This window comes from Colossoma macropomum, unplaced genomic scaffold, assembly GCF_904425465.1.
Source record: "Colossoma macropomum unplaced genomic scaffold, Colossoma_macropomum, whole genome shotgun sequence".
NCBI lineage: Eukaryota > Metazoa > Chordata > Actinopteri > Characiformes > Serrasalmidae > Colossoma > Colossoma macropomum.
Window position 1 is genome coordinate 48,105,749 of NW_023494792.1, and position 21,667 is coordinate 48,127,415.

Below are 21,667 nucleotides of genomic sequence, written 5' to 3' on the forward strand. Positions count from 1 at the left end.
CCTTGCTAGGCCTCAGGATAATAAACGACCCAGGCTAAGAGCACTGCATCTTATGACGCATTTGTCCTCCAGTGTCTGCTTTGTGTGCCTTCGCTTGGTGCCATCTCCACGGTAGTGCACCTCTCCTTCAGAGCTCTTAGCAAACCAGGACGACTCCCTCTGGGCCCCTGAGCAAACAAGGCCAGCCTAGCCTGAATGCTGCTGGAAATTGCCCATGGCTGCTGATCTGGGATCAGTTTCATGCTAGTTTAGTGCTAGTCACAACAAGCCAAGTTGATCCAAGTTCTTAGTGTGCTTGTATGGATGTTCAAATTGGCTACCTAGCCAGTCACATCAGTCACTCAAAATTTGAATCCTATTAAATCAATGAACTAAGCTTGTTTAACCACAAGATATTTTCTATACAAACTGATGTAAACAGTCATAGCAAATAGGCAAATTTACTTTGGGTTGCTTTAAACTAACTGCAATATAACCTGTGTTTTATATACAACAACTTCTTTCCTTGACTTTTACACTATATATCATTACTTTCCTTTGATGCAGTACAAGTGTATTTCTGGTTGAGATCCAGAGTTGACAGATCCAACATGTCTGACTATGTTACTATTTTAAAAAAGTGCAATAGGTGGATCTTTTTCCACACAGCCAAAGTTTCAAAGGCTAATCACATCCAACCAGCGGGCAGAGAAAGCCAGCATTCAGCCAAAGGACTGCACTGCAGTGTAGCAGAGAGAAACACTGAGGGAGACTGGATAAATGATTCAGCTGAGGGTTATGGCAATGAACTAAATGACCACAGAGAGAGGGAACTGAATCTCAGGAAAGATGCTGGAATGGTACCCTTGAGCTTGTCACATCGCTCTGCTAATAAACCATCTGAGCACTGGTTTGTTAGGACTGCATGTTCCTCCTTCTCCTCCGACGACGACGACATTTCACACTGAGCAAGTGCTGTAGGGTCTGAATCAGCTCTTTTGGAGGAAAAGGACCTCAGAGAGCACAAGGAAAGGTATTATTCAGCTTTAGGGGACCATAGGCAGCAGTTAAATGCCTGCACAAAGTGTGGAATTACAATACTATCTGCTGCACTTGCAGTTAAGGCAGTGTTTTGCACTGTACTTGCTACACCTCCCCATGTCTAAGCCATGAGATAGCAGACGCAGTTGACCTATTAAAAGCTGTCTCGCAAACACTAAAGGCCGTGTTAACTCAGGTCTGAGCAAAAACAGAGACTCTTTTTTTGTGTGTGGCTAGAAAAAAACTCTCTTGCCTGAAAAAGGCACAAACAAGTCCAATCAATTTTTAAAAGGGGCTTTGAAGTCACTCTGGTTCGAGCACAGAGAGGACACTGCTTTCCTGCCTTTTCCCTTTTAAGGCTACCTCAATAATGCATACACAGTGAGATGCTGGCCCAGAAGAATATGCAAATGAGTGGGGAAGGAGAAGGGGCGTGTCTGGAAGTAGGATACTCCCTCCTTCAAGCCCCCAGCCAAACCTCCATCTGCGGTTGCACAGATGAGTGTCGTATTTAGCTAAGATCATTCCAATCAGCTCAAACTCTTTTCCGCCACGGTACAGCTACAAAGCTCCATTCAGTCAGAAATACATAACGTAACAGATGAAAAGATCAAGCTTCAAGCTTCACACGCTGCTGTTCGTGTAACAGGGCATGTGTACTGGCCCACATTTAGACCCATGCAACTTAACTAAATCTCACAGTGGAAGTACAGCAGCATTTCCCTATGTTGGACCTACATCTCTCTCATCTCTCCATTCAGTTTTGGAGAATAAAAGGACACGATGAGAATGTTTATGCCCGGCTACAGTAGAAATTTCACTCTTTTGGTGATGTCTGTATTGCAGAGCGAGTCTATTGTTTGTGGTTGAGGAGAGAAAATCCTTGACAACCACTTCCTCACCCACACACTCGGGGAGGGAGGAAGCAGAGAGAGACTAAAAAACAACCCTGGCTAAGAGACTGCCAGTAAATAAAAGTACACTTGAATGGCATTAAAGCACTCCACTGCCTCACTCATGGTTAAAGCATGCCTAATTCACTTGAGAGAGGCAAAGACTGTGATCAACTGACCAAATAATCTGTTGAGGTACAGAATGTACATCCCTTATTGGACAACAGCCTGACTTCTCTTCATGACCACAGGTAACCTGTCTAATAATTAATGGACATTTCAGCAGCTTTCTTAATTCATATTCCATTGATTAGAGCACAGGTCAGGATCTCATAGGTCAGGATATTGAAAAGCGCTGACTCTGAGGGCTCCTCGCAGCGCCTAGGCCGGATCCTGACAGACGTTAGTTTAGCATGAAGATAATAAGCCCTCACTCTGAGGGCAGGCAGGCGCTGCTTCGTTTAATTACAGCGTCAGGGTTTCTCTTCTCGGCGGTAATTGTTTCTTTTTCTGAACGTCATCCTCCTGCCTCAGCGCCAAACTCTCTGCAGATCATCATATTCCGGCAAAGCGTGGCAGTTCCACTCGTGATTATTTTTCAATTCAATTGTGCAAGAAATGGATTCCTACCCCCTCTGGTCCTCTGGGGGGAAAGAGAGGAAGAGAGAAAAAAGAGAGACAGTGAGTAAGTGAGGGAGAGAGAGAGAAAGAAAAAGAGGCAGCCTATTGGGAGCGAAGAGAAAGAGTGGGGGAATGGTGGGCAGACAGATGAAGTCATCTTTGAAAGTGTTGGCCTGCTCTAATAAAGTAATCCTATAGGTCAACTAACGTGATCTAATCCTGTTACCTTGTTACTCTCCGCTCAGCAAAGAAAGCCACTGTCGTACAAGGCCTCAGACAATGGAGTGTCGATTCAGGCGCTGGCCTCAAATCAATTTTTGATTTCTGATGCTTCATAGAGCTACAAAATTGCTCTATTTCAGTCTGATGAAAGCTTGTATGTTTCCTTTAAAGAGAAATGTACAATAGTGATGTCTGGTAAATTAAAAAGATACAAACACTACTGTCTCCAAAGATGATGGAGAAATAATGCCTGGCCCAAAATACAGGATAATCAGGCTGATTTTAGGCCCTACAAACAAACACAAAAGGTGTCCTTTCAGGTATATCTTAAACAATTATGTTCCCAGATTATCCTGTGCTGTGGGATGTGTATAATCCAAACTTCACCCCTCCAGTCTACTCACAGTCCAGTCATGGCTGCCCCAATTCCAAATAGTACATATCTATGACATCCTCTTGTTGTGGAGGGGCACTAATTATATCATGATACGCTGATAATCATATGAAGGTTCACGTTGGCAGACCGTTAACCAATGAGAGCCGAGATGAATACACAGCTGATCTGAATGAAAGGGAATTTAACCTAACAGACACAGAAAAAAACAAATAAAATATATTTTATTTCATTTATATGCTGCTAAATGCACACATAGCTAGCACAGTAATCTGTGCCTCGCTGCCATCTGCCATGTTTGTCTTGGTCTAGTCATACTAGCTCACAAGAAATTCTGCAAGATCTCTGAGTGACACGATCTTTGGACTCTTCAGTGTAATATAAAAGTGTGCTGTTTTGCTCTGGGGAAATATTATAATGTGGGGGCTCTGATGACTGAGGCACTCCTGAGGACTAACAAATCTATGGAATCTGCCATTATATGTGTGATCAAGTTTTCCTAATAGCAGTTAGGATTTTTCCTGTAGTGTAGGCCATGCAAAATACCTCTCAACATCTCTTTTGTATACATCAGGTATTCATAAAAAAATTGGATTCAAACTCAGATTCTCAAAGAATAACCTGATGATTTAATGCATTATCAACTTAATGACACACTCCTTTGCCTGTGATGACTTTGTCGTGGCTCTGATGGCCCTCAAAACCATCTTATCAAGTTGCCTTAAGGCATTTACATGTGCTACAGTAGCGCTGATTATCGGGCCACAGGCTGCTGAGCTCAGTGCTGTGATTCTCAGACAGCAGCAGGTGAAGTAGGTTACCAGCACAGCAAGCTTTCTCCTGGAGATCCTGTCAGTCTGCAGCCTAATTCAATCAGATGTGTGGTGCTCCTAACGGAACCCTTTAACTAAACATGTCTCAGACACAGATGCCGCAACGTACGATGCCCGTTTCCATCCTCGCGATAGAAATACAACTCTCGCAAGGACGCCTTCCTTCCCTGTTGAGGAGGAATCCAAACAGTAGTCGGGGGAAGAAAGAAAATGAATAGTTAATCAGTTGTTTTAAAGATTAAGCCAAAATCAATGAAGGCTTTGTTTTAGAGTTGGTGTAAAAAAGAGAAAAAAAAAGGTTTTCAACTTGGCACAAAGACGACAGCTCTCCGAATGGCGTTGCCTTGGTTACTGTCAACACAATCTCGGGAAGAATGCTGAGAAAACAGAGTGAGCGCGATGAGAGAGAACTGGGTTTGATGATAAAGTGTCTTGGCTGGCTGCGGCCCGTCGTGCTGACGGTGCGCGGGGCGCTCGTGTCAGCTGCTAATCTGCTGACCACAGGCGTCCTGCCAGCCTCTCCCGGTCAGTGGGCTGCGGGTGCACTGGGTTATCGGCTCAGCGGGACACACCAAAACATGATCAAGGAAAAGTCAATATGGTCCTCATAATCCAACCGCCGTGGCCTTTAGCAGCTGGAGATCTGAGCCGCTAATTCTCATCTACTCAGGAAAAAAAAACACCATAAAGTGCTTGGGCAGCTTTCAACCCCCCTCCTTTGGTCTCCATGCTGAAGATGCATCTTGTCTTTGAAACGCCTTTGTGTCGGCTGTTGTTGCTGTATTAGTTGCCGTGTTGCGATTTGCTGGGCCATCGAGTGGAGTGTTAAGAGACCCGAGTGTTATGTTCTGCTGTCCTGCTCAGCAGCTGATAAAGGCACACGTCATGCAAGCTCCTCACCGCTCTCTCCTGTATTACTCTGTTACACATGACCATGTTCACATACATGAGTGGTTTGTGCAGTCAGGAATGTGCTAATACTACATGAGCCCCTTAAAGGGAAAACAATTTATGGATTCAGCTGAACTCCTGCCACTCAAGTGAGGAGTCAGTCATCGCTATTGGTAAAGAAGCAGAGACACAGAGAGAAAAAGGCAAAAAGAGTTATGCCGTTGAAAACACCTGAATGAGTGACTGACCTGCTTTGTGCATGAGGAGCACACAGTGAGAGAATGTGTTGCTACGATACTTGGGGTAAAAAAAAACCTTGAGTTAGCTCATTAGAACAAGGTTTATGAATGAGCTTGTTCTCTATAGAGCCCCTGGTCACCAATCTGTGTGTACCAAGCCAGCCCCCCCATTCAACCATAACACTATAGAAGACTGCTGAAGTGTAACATTAGTTCAGAGGGTTAATTATTTGATACTGGTTTAAATGTGAATTTCAACATTTGGCTGTAGTTTATATATAGCAGTATATCATAGTACAGCCACACACCAAAGGTTCTACCTGTAATGTTGGATGTTAATGATGGTCTTAACATTTCACAATACTTGCAATATCACATGACAAGACAGGATATCCAAGTCATTCCCATATTCTCCAGTAGCACAAAATAAAAACATTTTATCAAGGTAAAGTGTCTCAGCAGTCTTTGCATTGTTTTTACCGGTCAAATACCACTATTTACACGCTAGTCGGGCCTAAAGAACGACATTTCGTTCCCCTGTATGTTGTATTGAGGAATGACATTAAAGACCACTTGACCACTAAAGGATACCCTGCCATATACCCCAAGCAACAAGTATGCCTACCTATCATCAGCCTAGCTCTGCTAAAGCAGTCATGAGGGAACATGTGAACTTTAAGCTCGATCGGACCACGGTATGAGAATCTATTGCCACAGAATACCACAAACCAGCTTAATTAAACTCAAATGAACTTTGTAAATATCACATTTTGCCAATATAATTGATCATACATGCTCTGCAATCCGCCATGAGCAGATATGTGCAATGTTTTATGAGAAAAAGAAGTGTTACAAAGCCTAGATATGACAGCTGAGATTGAGTGCAGATGCTGTGATATTCTATTCCAGTTGCTTGCTGAGGAAACAACATATTTTGAGAGGTCTACATCTGAGAGTCTGTTTGAGGGCTTGCACGTCGATGGACAAAGCCAAATATATCCTGCTCCACATGAAAGATGAATAACAAGTGCAAGGTACTCAGAGACAAATTAGAAATTATCATGGCAATTTCCAAAGCCTTTTGAATATGGAAATCAAAGCATTTTTGTCCCTCTAGACTGTCCCTCTGGAGGGCAGTTGTATCTGGCTGTGATGACGGTTACCTTCCTTACCTTGATAAGTTACAGCAGAAAAAGGAAACGTTTTCCAGATTATGCTAATCACATAGCGTCTATATGCCTGTAGCTTTTCATTAAGTGTTCTTCTGCAATCGTTCTAGTGCCTGCTGCTTTTAGCTCTGGACTTTCCTTACTCATTAGCACCATACTCTATCTCTTCCTCACACAGAGTAAAGGCCACTTCATTGTGCTGACTATTCACTAGAATAAACCACAGTTACTTCTGCAGGCTATTGCTTTGCCTCCACAAACGTCCCCCCTTCACACAAACAGGAGGAACTGCACTTTGAACATCAACATGACTCACCATACTCCCTCTTGGTACCAACTGGCTTTAAACATAATATTGTACAAGATGAGCAAAACAAAGGTAAGGAAACAGTGCGATAACTGCCAGTGACTGCTGTTCTTTCTAGGTGGTTTGTTGACAATAATGTTTAGTTTCGGTCAGGTAATATCCCAGTGCTTCTCTCCCGCCTCTTCTTCTCTGCTGAAGATGTTGTCACACTACTGCATGTCTTTCTTCTTTCCACTGTAAGAAGACAGAGGAGGAAGAAATGTAGGCCAAGCCCATATCATCTTATTTGGAATGTTAGCCTCGCCTTCTCACTGACTACTGTGGCACTGCCAGAGCATCCCTGAAGTCCACTCATGCTGCCTCTGTGCAGCTTTTGGTGAAAGTTAGAGAAACACCGATACAGAATTTCTAAGTCATTATTTAATAGTTAACACCTTGTTGGAGCTGATATAATAAATGCTGAAGCAGACACTGTAATCCATATGTGAACTGCAATGTCCATTAAAAGAAGGTTTTCATTTGCTTTACCTTTTATTTGACATTCACACGCTCTCCGTGTCGTCTTCAGTGTCAGGGTCCATCTCAAAATTACTGGAAGAAATCTAAAGTCGCTATTATAATTGTTAGTACTATAATTATCTCTGTAAGTACATCTGCTGATGCTTCCAAGAGCATCACTTACAATGTGTCCAGAAGCATCAGCAGATGTAATTATTACTAACACCCTCTCAACAGCCACGTTTCTGGTGATGTGAGTTTCTATCACATCACTCAGCATACTGAAGTTCAGTTATGCTCATATGTGGGAATACTAGTGTCCTGATATGGTTTGCATAAAATAAATCAATAAATGAACAATATTAAACAGGCAGTAAATGAGTTTTTACCATCACTATGGGCTGTTACCGCAGTTACTCGGTTAACCATCAGCAGACACAGGCCTATATTGAGTAAATTTATATAGCCATAGCTAAAGCTGACCACAAATGGGGAGGCAAATGATCAATTCTAATTATCAGCTGCAATTTCAACATCACACAGATAATAATTACGTTTTTCACATATAGGCGAATAATAGATGACCTACCAAAGTACTCAAAGTGCACTTTATATGTACTGTTGATGTAAGAATGGGTGTCAATCTGTGCTCCATTAGATTGCTCAAGAAACCCTCAAAATCTCTGCAGCAAGCAGATGCAGAACTTCTCTTAGCCTTCCTTTAATCCTTTGACAGGCTAATTTGGTTCCTTTCACCCATTGTATATATATCTAATCTTTTCCTCAGAGTTCAAACTGCAGAAATATCACATCCAACCTAGTCCTTTCTGTTCCAATTTGGCCCACATACACCAAACAGACATTTCAGCCAGCAATCTCACGCCAGTAGCATGTCTAAGCACACAAATCTGATCAAGCAGATAGTCATGAAAAAAAAATCTGATCCGAGCATTACAGTCTAGCATCTAAAGGGAGTTTATCCATCTGTGAAAAGTCTAAATGGCCCATGGAAACCTTTAGCTTTTAAAGTAACAGCTTTTAAAGCTACACTCTGGAGTTTCACTACAACAAAGCGGTGACCATGATACTGAGTTTGATAAAAAAAAAAAAAACTGCAGGCAATGGTTTGAGGCAAGAACAAGAAGGAACAATCAGTAAACTGTATTTCCTTTGCTTATACTAACTACAACTAAAAAAAACTCTCATAGAGATTCATTATGGGGTATAAAAGTTGCCCAAGGCTCTTAAGGTGTTTAAAATGAACTGTCTTCCAAACTACATACTGTAACAATGATGTAATCACAGCATGATGTTAAAACAGTTAAGTTCCTCTCCAAATATTCTCCATGCATAGGATTAAGTGACTATCAAAACTCTTTAATGAGCTATAAAAGACTAACACCTTGCCATTGACCAAAGATGGTGTTTCTGATAAATGCTCAAGAAGCATTAGCTTCTCTGAACCAGCCTAGCTTTAATTAAAACCAAAGGTTTTCCAAAGTGAGCTCTAACAACTAAATAGCACAGTTATTATCTCTAAAAATAGCTTTAATTCATTTTCCTTTCAAAAATACTACTATAATATATGTTCTAGAGCACAGACCAACTACACATTTCATTATACAGTGCATAATTATGCCTATTTAAGTAGATTTAGTAAAGCGGTATATGTTAAAATCAGGACTCCAGACGAACTTTTTCCAGAACTGTCCACGATAAAATACTGTCAGCTGTCCCAAATTGAAAACTGACCATCCAAAATCGCTTTGTTTACATTACATTTTTCTTTTGAGTTTTTGTACTAACATATTCCCAAAAATGACACATCAGACAACAAAACATAGAACACATGCTTAGGACACATGCACACACACACAACACGCTCACACAGACAATGCATACAAACACATTGACCATCCATAAATACATTTATGTGTTTGAAGTATCTATGTGAGTATGTCTATCAAAACCTCTGTCACTAAATATGTAATGTTTTAAAACACCACTTTTTTCTATGTATTGCATTCTTGAAATGCAAAACAAATCCCTGTAAAATTTGTGAACAGACATAATCATTAGCTTGATGCTACTATGACATAGGAATTCCCATTGATAAGCTAATGGAAACTGTCATGGTCGTGGTAGAAATTTGATGGAAAGATGATACTTTTATAGCAAATTACAAACAGTTTCTGGATTAAACACTGCGTTTATTTAGATTTGATATCTGGTCTATATTGTACAGACATGAAGTGTTTATGCATGTTTATGCAAGTGTTTAATTTAATTGTCCCGGAACGGTTAAAACATCATCCCGCACACCAATGTTATCATCCCCAGGAAAACGTGACGCCATCAGCCTCGAGCCCTGATTAAAACAACTGTACTGTTATTACTCAGTTGTTTAAAATGTGGCAGTACTTGTTCTATTCTGTCTGCTCCAACTCCATTGAAATCTCAGTTAAACCTAAGAAAGTCAAAATATCACAATGCATATTATTGTCTATCAGGAAAATGTCTTGAGGTATCGTGATGTTATATTTTTGCCATATCGTCCACCCTTAATTACTAAATTACTATACTGCATTATACACAAAGACTGTACTACAATAATCCAGCAAACTACTAGACAGGTCCAGCTAAAAAAGTGCTGAGAAATGTAAAACACCAAGCAGCACTACGATACTGCATGTTAAATCTGACCCATCAGAAAAAAAGTGTGATCTGACCAACACAGCTTCATTTTCTTTCCTGAGTTTAAACCGTTACAAGTGAACATCTCAACCTAAGCTCCTCAGAGCTGCTTGAACTACATTTCCGTGTTGGCCTTCTTTCAGCGAAGCCTGACATCAAGAAGGTTCATGGTAGGAACCCGAGCTGCTTTAACATGAAGTACTCTGACAGTACTTTGAAATTTTCAGGTCCGGTCTTGTTGATATTTTTAGCTTTGAATAGCTTATAGCTATTAGAGTTGTCGTCCATGTTTCTCTCCTTTCTCTTCATGCCACTTGCTACTGCCCTCTGGTGATGATGATTAATGTTGGTGGACTTAAAGCTGCAGAAACAAAGAGCAGTATGGAAGTAAACAGGCGAGCTGCCACTAAATGAATGCTTATGTAGCTGCCTTCAAGGACGCACAAGAAGCCTGACGTACTGCATATAAAGTTACATCTAGTCTTACTCGAGCAGGCTGGGGGAAAACATTTCACAGAAAGCTCTTATTTACTAAAGAATGTTTTTTTTTCTGACCTGACCATGTTCCATGATGAGGAAACAACTGCCTATTACCAAGCCTGGGCTAAGCTACCTCCTCCTCCTTGTTCACAGCTGTATGCCTTCTATAATCCTGTTTATTGTACAAACTAATGGGTTGATAACAATAACAATCTGCAGCCCAATTGTAGTTGAGTTACATAAGGCCTTGCTCGGCACAGTGCGCTGTAAATATGTATCAGAAATGTGTTGGGCTTTTTAAATAGTATTTAAACAGACACAGAGAGAGCGAGAGAGAGAGAAAGAAGCTTAGGCTGGCAGTCAACGTGGGTTAATTCACTGTAGCCTTTCTCTCTCTCTCTCTCTCTCTCGGCATGCCGGTGAAGCCACATCAGCACTTTTAATATGAGTCCCTGGAAATGACTGCTGCACAATAATAACCGACCGTTACACGACTCAGAGAGAGGAACAGAAGAGAGCACATCCGTCGTCACTAGAACAGGAACACTGTGCTGAGAACAGGTGCCTTGCAACCTGTTTATGGCACAATTCTGTAATTAGCGTAGCTCCTGGAAATTGAGGAGTGAAAAAAAAAAGGATCTTCAGCACATCAGGTTCTGGCAACATCCTTCGCCAAACTCTGCCTGCTTTTAGTTAACAGCGTGTCTCGCAGTTTGCAGCTGCAATGACCTTTCTCTGGCAATGAAAACATCTTGAAAGTGTCTTTATAACCCTGCTAATGACTGGTGCTTTCTAAAGCATGAATATGGCCGGATTTGTGTCCTTCAAGCCAACAAAGGAAAAGCAAGATGAAGGGACAAAAAGTGCAGACAACATAACACCACTAGGACTGCAACTAACGATTTTGTCTATAATCAGTAAACCTATTACATTACTTTATACACCACACAGATACGTTTGGCTACTGAAGAACTTTTTCAAGGCTTGTCGTGCTGCCCTCTAACAAAACAGCCCCCAAAAATGACCCCTACAACTCATACTGACGTAAAAAACATTCATTTGAACATGGTTGCATGCATTACATAAGCCCCTCCCCCTTCTTGCCCACTTTGCTCTGAGAAGGCCCACCCAGATGCCTAATTTTGATCTCTGACAGTGGTTAACATGTAAAATGATGAATAAAAAACCCTACCAGACTGAGGAGCATATGAGCAATACAGTTTCACATACTGAATACGTACTGACATCACTATTAGGTCACAGCTACTACATACTCTGATCACAATTATAGGTGCTGACTGTAACTGAGCCCTTGCAACGAAAAACAGTATATGTGATATTTTTTGTAAAAATCATATAACCATGGTATGGCATTGTCCGATGCCTTGTATTTAAAAGAAGGGTGTCAATAAAACGTAAATAAAGCACACGGACACCTTTTAATGCAAAAGGTTGTACAAAATAAGACAGAAAAATTATGATTTATAATCCACAAAAAGGGTGGAATTGTTAATATATGTTTTCTGTTGGAAGGGCTCAGTTGTTTAACTCTTAAATGGCCAGTGCCTATCCAGAGGTCCAAAGTTTTATTACACACTTCTATAACCTAAAAATAGCTCAGAGGTCCCTGTAGTTACTTAATAATAAACCTTAGTATGCAATAAGCCTGGGATTTTAGGTTTAAGCTTGTTGGGATAAGTCAAATACACATAAACAAAAGAACACAGGAAAAACATACAAAATTTACTGAGACACATCAGGAGTCTCACAAAAGTAACAAAAGTTAAAAAAGTTCAAACTAAATGTTTGTTTATTTGAGGTTGAGTTGTTTATGTCTACAGTCGTGAGCTATTATGTGTCAACAGCTATGAAACAAATTAGAATTCAGCATTTACATTTACAGCATTTGGCGGACGCTCTGATCCAGAACGACTTACAACTAGACCATCGTTTTTACACAGGTAGGCAAAGATAGTGTTAGGAGTCTTGCCCAAGGACTTATTGGTATAGTGTAGGGTTTAGGATTATACATGCATACAAACAAAACAGACAAACTGTTAACGGAAATAATTCATAAGTCAACTGATCATCATCTACAATCGTGACAGGCCTTAATATAAGTCATATCGCCACCATCACTTCTTGTAGCGTACTGCAATCTGACGCAATTACCATGTGCATCATATGAACATTATAGACCATTACAGGGCACTTTTTTAACATTTTTTGTAATAAACGGTGCTGACCAATAAGCGACGAATTATTGCAGCCCTAAACACACTTTCACTCACCATCACTCTGTCACTCTCTCTCTTCCATTCTCTCCTCCTGAAGAGGAGTCATGGCAGAGCTCTCACATGGCTCTCTTAATTAAGCGCAGGAACTTTTTCGCTGGGCCTTCCCAGCACAGTGACTAAAGGAAATCGGCGGACAAAGGAGGGGGATTGGCATGGCCAGGAGTGCTTGGGAACAAAAGCAGTGAGATTTATAGTCCTGGGAGAGTTACAGGAGGAGCCATCCACCATCCACCACACCACATCTCTCAGGGTGACATTTGGATGCCCTTTGCTTGGCCGTGCCTCCCTCGCCCCATATCCAAATCCCTAGCTTAATACACACACAAACACACGCAAACACAAACACACACACATACACACACACTAGGTTGCCTAGCTAGGCCTTCGGGTGTGGAAGCTCTGCCTGTTTTTTTGGCGACACTCTTCATAAATGTTCTTACGCATGTTGTTGCTTTGCTCATTAAGTCTGAGGCTGTTGAAGACCCCCCCCGAGTGACCTTTTCAAAAGTGGTTAACTAAGAATCTGCCCTTTGAGTGAACAGAGTGAGAAGAAGTCAGACGTGGTCATACAGAGCAAGGCACATTTACGCAAATATATACTTTGGAGTTTTTCAACATATGCACACTCCTGTGATGAATCATACATTGCATCAGTCTCCTTTCACTCCCCAGTCCAAAGCACAAAGCAAGACCCTCTAGGACTATCAATAATTCAATCACAGTTCGCTTTGAAGGAAAGCTTATGGTAAATAATACGAACAGAAGTCATGAAGCAGCAAACACGGATTCTTTGCATTCATCTACAAAACATGAGTCGGAGACAATGATGCTCCAGCTGAAATACTGATGCCCCAGAAAAAGCTCAAACGCTCCTCTAGTGTGAAGAAAAACAGAAAGGGCCTCTAATGAGCTGTTCTAAGCATGGCAAAGCTTCCAGCTGGATGCAGAGAGAAAGTTTCACTGACAAGCGCTGCTTCCTGAGCACAGAATCAAAACCTTGGCTTTTTTTCTTTGGAGTGTCCAAATGAGGCAGACCTTATCTGGTTTCGTACCCATAATTCCATTACAGCAGACACATACATGCTTAGTTGAATTGTGAGAGCATCAGTTTACACTGTAGATTTTCCAACGCCCTTAAAATTAAAGGTGCCAAAAAAAGACACCATAGAATAGGTCACTCAAACTTTGGCTCTCTTGGAGTGTAATGTTTGTGGCGGGCCAGGGGCTTAAAGACAAAACCATACACAAATAAAGAAGGTACATGGGTTTCATTTTGAGTATTTAAAATGTGTTTTATTTGGGTGATCAAGGTTATCACTGGGTGAGGCAGTGGGGTTAGGGTAGCTTTTTGATGGACAGCCCCCCCAGCATGAATTTTCAGTAGATGGTTTTTTTAAAGATGTATATCTGTAAATGAGATGAAGACATCTAAAGAACACCAACACAATGTAAAGGTTCTGTACCAATCTGTACCAAATGTTTTTTTCCCTAGGACCAAACCAAGAACCATTCAGGAAGTTGTTTTTTAAGGTGTCTCCTGTACAAGTCTACACTTGCATCTAGCCAGGGTAACAAAGTCACATCAGAGCAGCCAAACTAACTGCCAAACTCAAATAAGGCACCTATGCATGGCACGTGAAGTGATATATACGTTATCAAAACCCTGTGCTGAAGACTTCCATGCTATGATGCTTTTTGTTTTCACATATTCAGCTACTTTGATAATATAAGATAGTGCCTATAGAAGCGTCATCTACACATCTACTTCAGCTACACATGCAACCGCTCCATTAAAAACATACTCATCTCCCTTTAACTACTCCATTTCCTTTCCTTCTGATAACAAAACAATTAAACAGTCCACTGGGCCAACAAAAAAAATGCTGTTTTAATGGTTGCTCCCTCGGCCTGGCTCCTCCCATCCCCACTGCTATATATGAATAGGCGGATGGAAAAGGAGCCGTTAGCTGATTCTTGTAACCTTTCACCCAGCCCAAGCTGCCACTCACACACAACTCACTACAGCATCTGGAGGGGACTCCCACAGGAACTGAGGACCATATTATTCACCATACTGACTCTAGCATGCCCCTCCCCAAACCACTGACCTAGGAACAGCCTGCCAAAACCCCAAACCTCATTTGAATTTCATGGAGTCTGATGCTGGAGTTGAAACTCTGAGGGTCAACGTTTAGTAGCTCTCTAACAGTTGTTTAATTCTTCAGTGGATTAGTTCTGTATGAAACTAGTTTTCATGCTAAGATGATACATTTCTTACAATACAATTACAACAATACAGTAAATAAGGGTATCTAAAAAGCCCTGAAGGCCCTTTGTGTTCTCACTGGGTTGTACGTCTGCACAATATATTTAATATATATTACCCTTTGAACTATATCACAGTTATGTGCTATGAGCATTCTGGCCAACTTCAGATGTTCCACATACGTTTCTGTAGATGTTCTAATGAATCAGAGCATTCAAGTGATCCAACAAAGATAAATAATTCTGGTCAAAACAATGCGAGACAATGTGTTTAAAATTTTTTGCAAGGCCTATCACAACTGCATTATATATTAATATAATCACAACACAGCATTTCGTCCGTATCATGCAGCACTGGTCAGAACCTGCCAAACTAACTTCTAGCAAGATGAAACAGCAAGATGAAACAAAATTGCAGATTCAAATTCTTCCCAACAAAAACACAATGACTAGGGATACTAGCCTAATGGGACAGCAAGCGCTGGTTTACTAATTTCTCAAAAAAAGGAGTCTTTTCTGGTGCTCTGACTTCAGGTAAAGCATTACTTAAAGCAAAAAAAAGGGGAAATACATACTCATGGATATGTGGAAGAACAACTAGGCAAGCTAAGAAGCTTCAAAAGACCTTTGTGTTCTCTTTGGTTTGCTTTAAAGACGGAAGGCCTCAAGCCTAACATGATGAGATAACACTAATACAGTATTTGTGCAAAACGCCAACCATCAGCCACACGCAACTGCACTAGACTGGTTTTGGCACAGAGACACAGGAGGGTACCCTCAGGCCCAGCTCTGCTTGCCCATGGGCTCAATCTGACCAATCACAGACTGCCTAGCAAGAGCTGCTACAGGTGAAAATGGCCAATCAGGTGCTTTCAAGAGCTAGGCTGCCTTCAGCTTAGAACACAGATCCAAGCAAATTGCTCCTGAAAGGATGCTGAATTGCTGTCAAGCAAAAAGATATAAGCCAACTTGGTTATTCACTCACTTGTCCATTCCTTAGACACACAATCTCGCTGTACATTTACAAAAACACACTTCTACCTTGTAAATTTGTATTACTACTCCTTCTTTTATTGCCTCTGGTTTTGTAGATTAGACGGAGACACTTTTTTATTGCCTCCCATCTCTCTCCTCTGTATCCCCTCTTTAGACAACCCCCCTTCTCTCTCTAGTCACCTCTCTCTCCTCCTTTGTCCTACTTTATATGCCTTCTTCTCTGGTTCTTTGCATTTACTTCTGACTTAGCTGTCCATCCATGTTTCCCAACGACTTTTTTCAGTTCCACTATGAAATACATCCAGGACCAAAACAAATTCTAGTATTTACATTGACTTGTTTTTATACCTTCAACTTTAATGCTGCTTTATTAAATCATTAAAATCTAAACTTGCTGTTCAGTTATTATTCTTATTATTCAGCATCTACTAAAAATATTCTGTATCTATAATGAAACAATAATGTATCATCTATTAATGAGAACTGAACCCACAAACTGTGGACCCACAAATGGTTCCCTTAGAGTTTAAGAGGTTAAACCCCTTAAATTCTCATATTTATTGCATCACATCTTATTATTGAGTAACTACACGGGAAAACAATGCAAACAGACATAGGTCAACAGATTTCACAAAAAACAATGCAATTAAATCTGTTTACTGCACACTTGAGAGCTAAAGACAACCAAGCGGTGCTCCAGTCCAAAGTTGAGAGGAAAGAACGAAGTCACAGTTGGGTAAAAAAGCACCTGAAATCTGACTGAGTTCAACACTTTCTGCAACTTTGTTTCAGTGATGCAACAAGGAGCAAGCGTTCCAGAGTACAAAAAAAGAAAAAAAAATGCTTCATTAACATGTTTTTTAATCAAAACATGTAACTATATCCCTCCATTTTTCCACATTGCAGAGATATTTCATTACACTGGTAAGTGGGAAAAAAGTGCAACATTAGTTTCTTGGCCCAAGGGGGAATACAAGACTATGTAAACAGGAAACATTTAAGAATTAATATGTATAAATTATTATTTTATTGGCTGATGATTTTTACATGGTCTGGCTTGATCTTCTAATATACTAAATGTAATATAGCTATATTATTTGCATACATACGTATGTCATGTAACTGAAAAACAACCATAATTCAAAATCACAAAACAATAAATAAGATCTTACTTCAACAAGTTTAACTTGAAATCAATACTAACGGTTGTTAAGAGGAAATTAAGCTCTTCCCACTGTGAGTTCACAGTATTTCAAAGATTGTTTGGGAGCATGAATGCTAAAAATGAGCGACACCCTCAAACATCTGATTTCTGCCACTGATCTTATTTTAGACTTGTTTGGATTGAAATAAAGTAGCAAACACACTGTTTACTGTTCAAGACTCATAAGCATCATACACAGTGGACCAGCAAAGTAACTGATGATTATATTATATTTATTACATGTATTTATACTTCATATCTATCTTCACTGGCTCTTCTCAAATATAATGTTCTTCAAATATAGTGTAATCTTCAAATAAATAAGTATTATTTTCTATTCCACGATGTTCAACACAACTACATTTCTCAAGATTATCAAGCTGCTTTCTTATTCTGTCTTATTCTAGCATTGGAAACTGAAAATAAGCTTGGAAACAAGGTTTCATTTTTGATGAGCCAACTTGTCCTGACAGGTTACAATCTATAATAGCAATATGTCTGAACCACCAAACGAATATATAGCAGAGAAATCACCTGCTTGCACAGCATCATGACATCATCTTCATAACTCCTAATCAAACTCAATGACCTGTGAAATGAATAGAGCTGGGCAATATTACAATATTATAGTTATCGTGACAAATTACATCACAATATATCACATGTTTTTCTAAGGATATCGCAGATATCGTCAATACTTAAAAACCACTTACCGACTACATGTTTGATTACAAAGAGAGCATAATTAGACCTGTTTAATTGGACTTAGCATAGCAGAGTGTAAAATGTTGAATACAAATAAATGAATTCATAGTTTTTGATGGTATGGGCTTAATTTGTCTGTTGTAACTTGTCAGATTTCAGAAAAAATAAATATTGTGTCACATCATGTATCGTAAAAACTTCCTTAAGTATTGTGATGTGCCATTTTGCAACATCGTCCACCTCTTGAAATGACCTTGACAACCTTGTCATATTTAAAAGGAAATGTACCCCTATGAAAAAGTCAATTTCTTAGCCCAACCACTTATTATACAGCACTTGTATGTATAACCAGCCTTAGCTTATCAAAACATTTCTAAAGTGGTTTGCATCAGTTCGCTGACGACGTCTTGTGATGCACACGGCTGCTCTGTTTCATCAGGGCAACAAAAAGTCATGACTGTTCTTCACGTGTTAAGCTTAAAACGTGTTCATGGAGGTAAACATGTCCATGTACTGATGCTCGGGAGTGGAAAACAACTTCCTCCGTCGTGTGAAAGAGGAGAGTCGATGGAAGTGGAGGTCATCTTTAAGCTGGATGTGTTCTCTAGTAAAACATCCCCCCTATGCTGTGCTGACTCGCCTTTTTCCTCTTCTGCCTTTTCCCCCCTGCCCTCCCCCCTCGTCCTCCTCCTCCTCCTCCTCCAAAAACAGCATCAAAGCAATCAAAATGGTAATGTTGGGCATGAATGAGACCCCATCCCCCACCGCCAAACTCTGCAGACTTTTTTTTTCTCTCCATGTTAGGAAAGAAACCAACACCCCTTCTCTCACAAAATGGAAGCTTCCACTATCAAACTGAAGAAGCTTTTACAGAAACATTACAACAAAAATAGCGAAACACGCCAACCTATTACTCTCCAAAACACAAACAGGCTCACACACGCTGTCTTTATGGGTCAGTCTCGGTTCAGATCAGTTTCGTTCGGAATTTGAAACACGTTTAATTGCAGAGGGCAAAAAAATAAAAAAATAAATAATAAAAAACACACCAAGGCGCTGTTCCAAGTGCTGAAAACTGCATTCCGAAGGAAACACGGACATCGATTGAACTTAGAGCAACAAAAACGCCTCAAAGAGTAAAACAGACGAAGACATATATAATATTTCGACATTTTTGGGGATTATACTGCACTTCACCCCACCATGTTCCCTGTTGCAGACGAGGCAACTTCAGAAAACCGAGGCGGATGGTGACATGAAGCATTATACGAGCTTCTTGTTCGAATTTCCCCGTTCCACCTTAAACGGTGCAGCAGTTCTTTTACAGCCCGAGGCGTCAGAATGTAACTGCTGCACTATTTAAGGTGGAACGGGAAAATTCGAACAAGAAGCTGGCGAGTAAGAAGCTGACTTCAGCCTCATAAGCATTATAGTGCTTAGGAAAAACTAGTTCCATATCTAGCCACTTTGACCGACAAATATCCATAAAAAACATGAGGAAAAACCCCAAAGTTAACCCGGTTTGATTCACCATCGTAAAAGGAAAAAAAGTGAAAGTCTTCTCGCAGAGCTCGAATCAAACGCTACCACGTCGTCATGTGACCAAGTGGAGAGAATAATAATAATAATCCCCCCCAAAGACTGACATTAAAGTATGAACTAAGTACACTCGGGTTTAGGTTAAGTTCATATTTAACACAGCTCGCTGTCGTATTCCAACACTTTTAGAGACGTATAAAAAAAGAGAAGGGAAAAAGTGAACGCCGGATACTTGAGAGCAGCCCTTCACTATCACTCTCTCTCTCTCTCTCTCACTCTCTCACTCCAGAAACATGTCGACCCACTCAAAATGGACGCTAAATTTTTCAACATTTTCATGTTACACAACTTAAGAGTAGCCCATCCACATGTTAGCTGAAGCATCTGTTCGGATGACTTTCCTCAAACTGAACACCACGATGAATTCCAACACTTTTAAAACCCTCATTTTTTGTACGAGGTCAGTTTTGAACCGCGCCAGACTGCTATAAACACACAAGCTAGCTAACGTTAACGTTAACCTACGTCTCGACATGACAATAAAAATCATCGCTGATCATTTCACTTATTGAGGAAATAGGCAGGGGTTCCTTACTTGTTTTTCGCTTAGGGCTGTTATTCTGCTTTGCCTTTCGTGTAGTTGTTTCTTAAGCTCTCCATCCTACAATTGAACAGAATGATCAGCATAAGTAGATAGTTCAAAAGAAAAAAAAACGAACCAAAATAAGAAACGAGCAAATTCCCAGTAACGTTAGACTAGTGCCAAAAGTTGAACTACCTTGTTTTCTTTTCTCCAGCAAAGTCACAGAGGACAAAAGTCGGATAAAAGAAAACAAGACGAGATTTATGCTGCTGAAGTTTAAGTCTCTCTCTCACACACACAAATGCCTTATTCTGTGCACGACTGAGACGATTCACACAGGCACATTTAACGTAGGCTAACGTTACATTTACCTGTGGGTCTGTCTTCATCTGTGCAACTAGTTTCTAAAACGGAGAAAAACACAACCAAAAGATGGACCACCAAGAAAAAAGTCTGTTTCAAGTTACTAGCAGGAACAAAGCGGCGAGCAAAGCTGTGAGCACCTCATAAATATTCAAGTCTCGTCCTGATCGCTACACAAAACCACCGCATTAGCTATTTAGAGCTGCTAAAGCCAAACCGTCACTGCAGCACAGCCACCAAAGTACAGTTTAATAGAGAAAAAGTGCATTAACAAGCTCCAACTCAAACTGCATGTCATGGCGTCAAGCCGACAGTGAAGTACAGTGTTTGTTAGCGGCTACAGCACTTATTTTCTTCAGCTTTTGTCACCCACAGTGTTTAATCACGCATGATTCTTCAAGCAAAACCCACAGATGCAGTTAACGGTCGCAGTTAACGGTCGAACAACAACAGCCAGCGATGTTTCGTTTACGTTACCTGATGACATTGGATTTCTACTTTCAACGCCTCTTGAAGGCCTTGTAGTTCCATGCTTCGACTTCAAAATCACTTTTCTTCCACTTTCGATGCGACCAGGGTGAAGTTTACGTGCAAAAAGGTGATTTTTTGGACAAAAAAAGCGATAATAACAATCGAAAGAAATGAACTACTCAGGCTGCTGAGCAAGTTCTCGCTTCTTTACTGGCTACGAGACTCATCACTCACTCACTTCCACGGCAGAGCAGCACACACACACACAAAAACCGCAAAAGTGCTTCAAAGACGACGAAAAGGGCTCACATCCACTGCCCAAACAGCGAGCTGAAGGCGTATCCGTTATGCAGCCACGATGGGGGGTTTTCTTTCGCTAATTTTGAGTTCGAAAAGGAGTGGAAGAGGGGGAGGAACTATATTTTTTGTCCGAGTCCGCGGCTTGATTTCACTTTGCCTGGGGAAAAAGTTGCGCTTCGGTTGTCAATGCTAATTCGGAAGTTCCCGGATGGAGCAGTGAAAGAGGAGCAGAACGGACTAACTCTCTCTTTCTCTCTCTCTCTGTCTCTCTCTCTCTCTTTCACTCACACACACACACATACACACACACACACACACACACACACTCACACACATATGCACACTGACATACAGATACACAGATGTATGTACACACACGCGATCATACGCTCAGTCACGCGCTCTCAGCAGTGCAGGCGGACAGCGTAGATAAATAATGTTAGAAAAAGAACGACAACTCTGTATTGACCGCTTCAGCTCAAGCTAAATGAGTGGAACAGTTTTTGTAATGAGGAAAAACAAACTTTTGCATTTCTGTTCATTCTAACAAGATTTATGCCTCGGGTTGTAATTATTATTTCATATTTACTAAGCTTAAACAAACATATACATTAACAAACAAACACTCCATATTTTAGTCCAGGCCTAATTTAGCATTTGTGCTTGTCCTACAAGTGTCCTAG

General features: G+C 40.6%; 1 protein-coding gene across 2 annotated transcripts in view; it reads right to left on the bottom strand.

The window, feature by feature from the left end:
• The window catches only part of phf21b (PHD finger protein 21B), a 101,630-nt gene extending 80,346 nt beyond the window's left edge, over window positions 1–21,284 (bottom strand). Inside the window, exons 1-2 of one of the 2 annotated variants that reach the window (XM_036577402.1) lie at window positions 20,691–21,284; window positions 19,863–19,928 (exon numbers count right to left, since the gene is read on the bottom strand). In XM_036577402.1, coding sequence (XP_036433295.1) covers window positions 19,863–19,928; window positions 20,691–20,744 — 120 coding nt within the window. In that variant the 5' untranslated portion in view covers window positions 20,745–21,284. The remainder of the gene's footprint in view (window positions 1–19,862; window positions 19,929–20,690) is intronic. The other variant, XM_036577403.1, reaches the window with a different exon arrangement.
• Window positions 21,285–21,667: the final 383 nt, after the last annotated feature.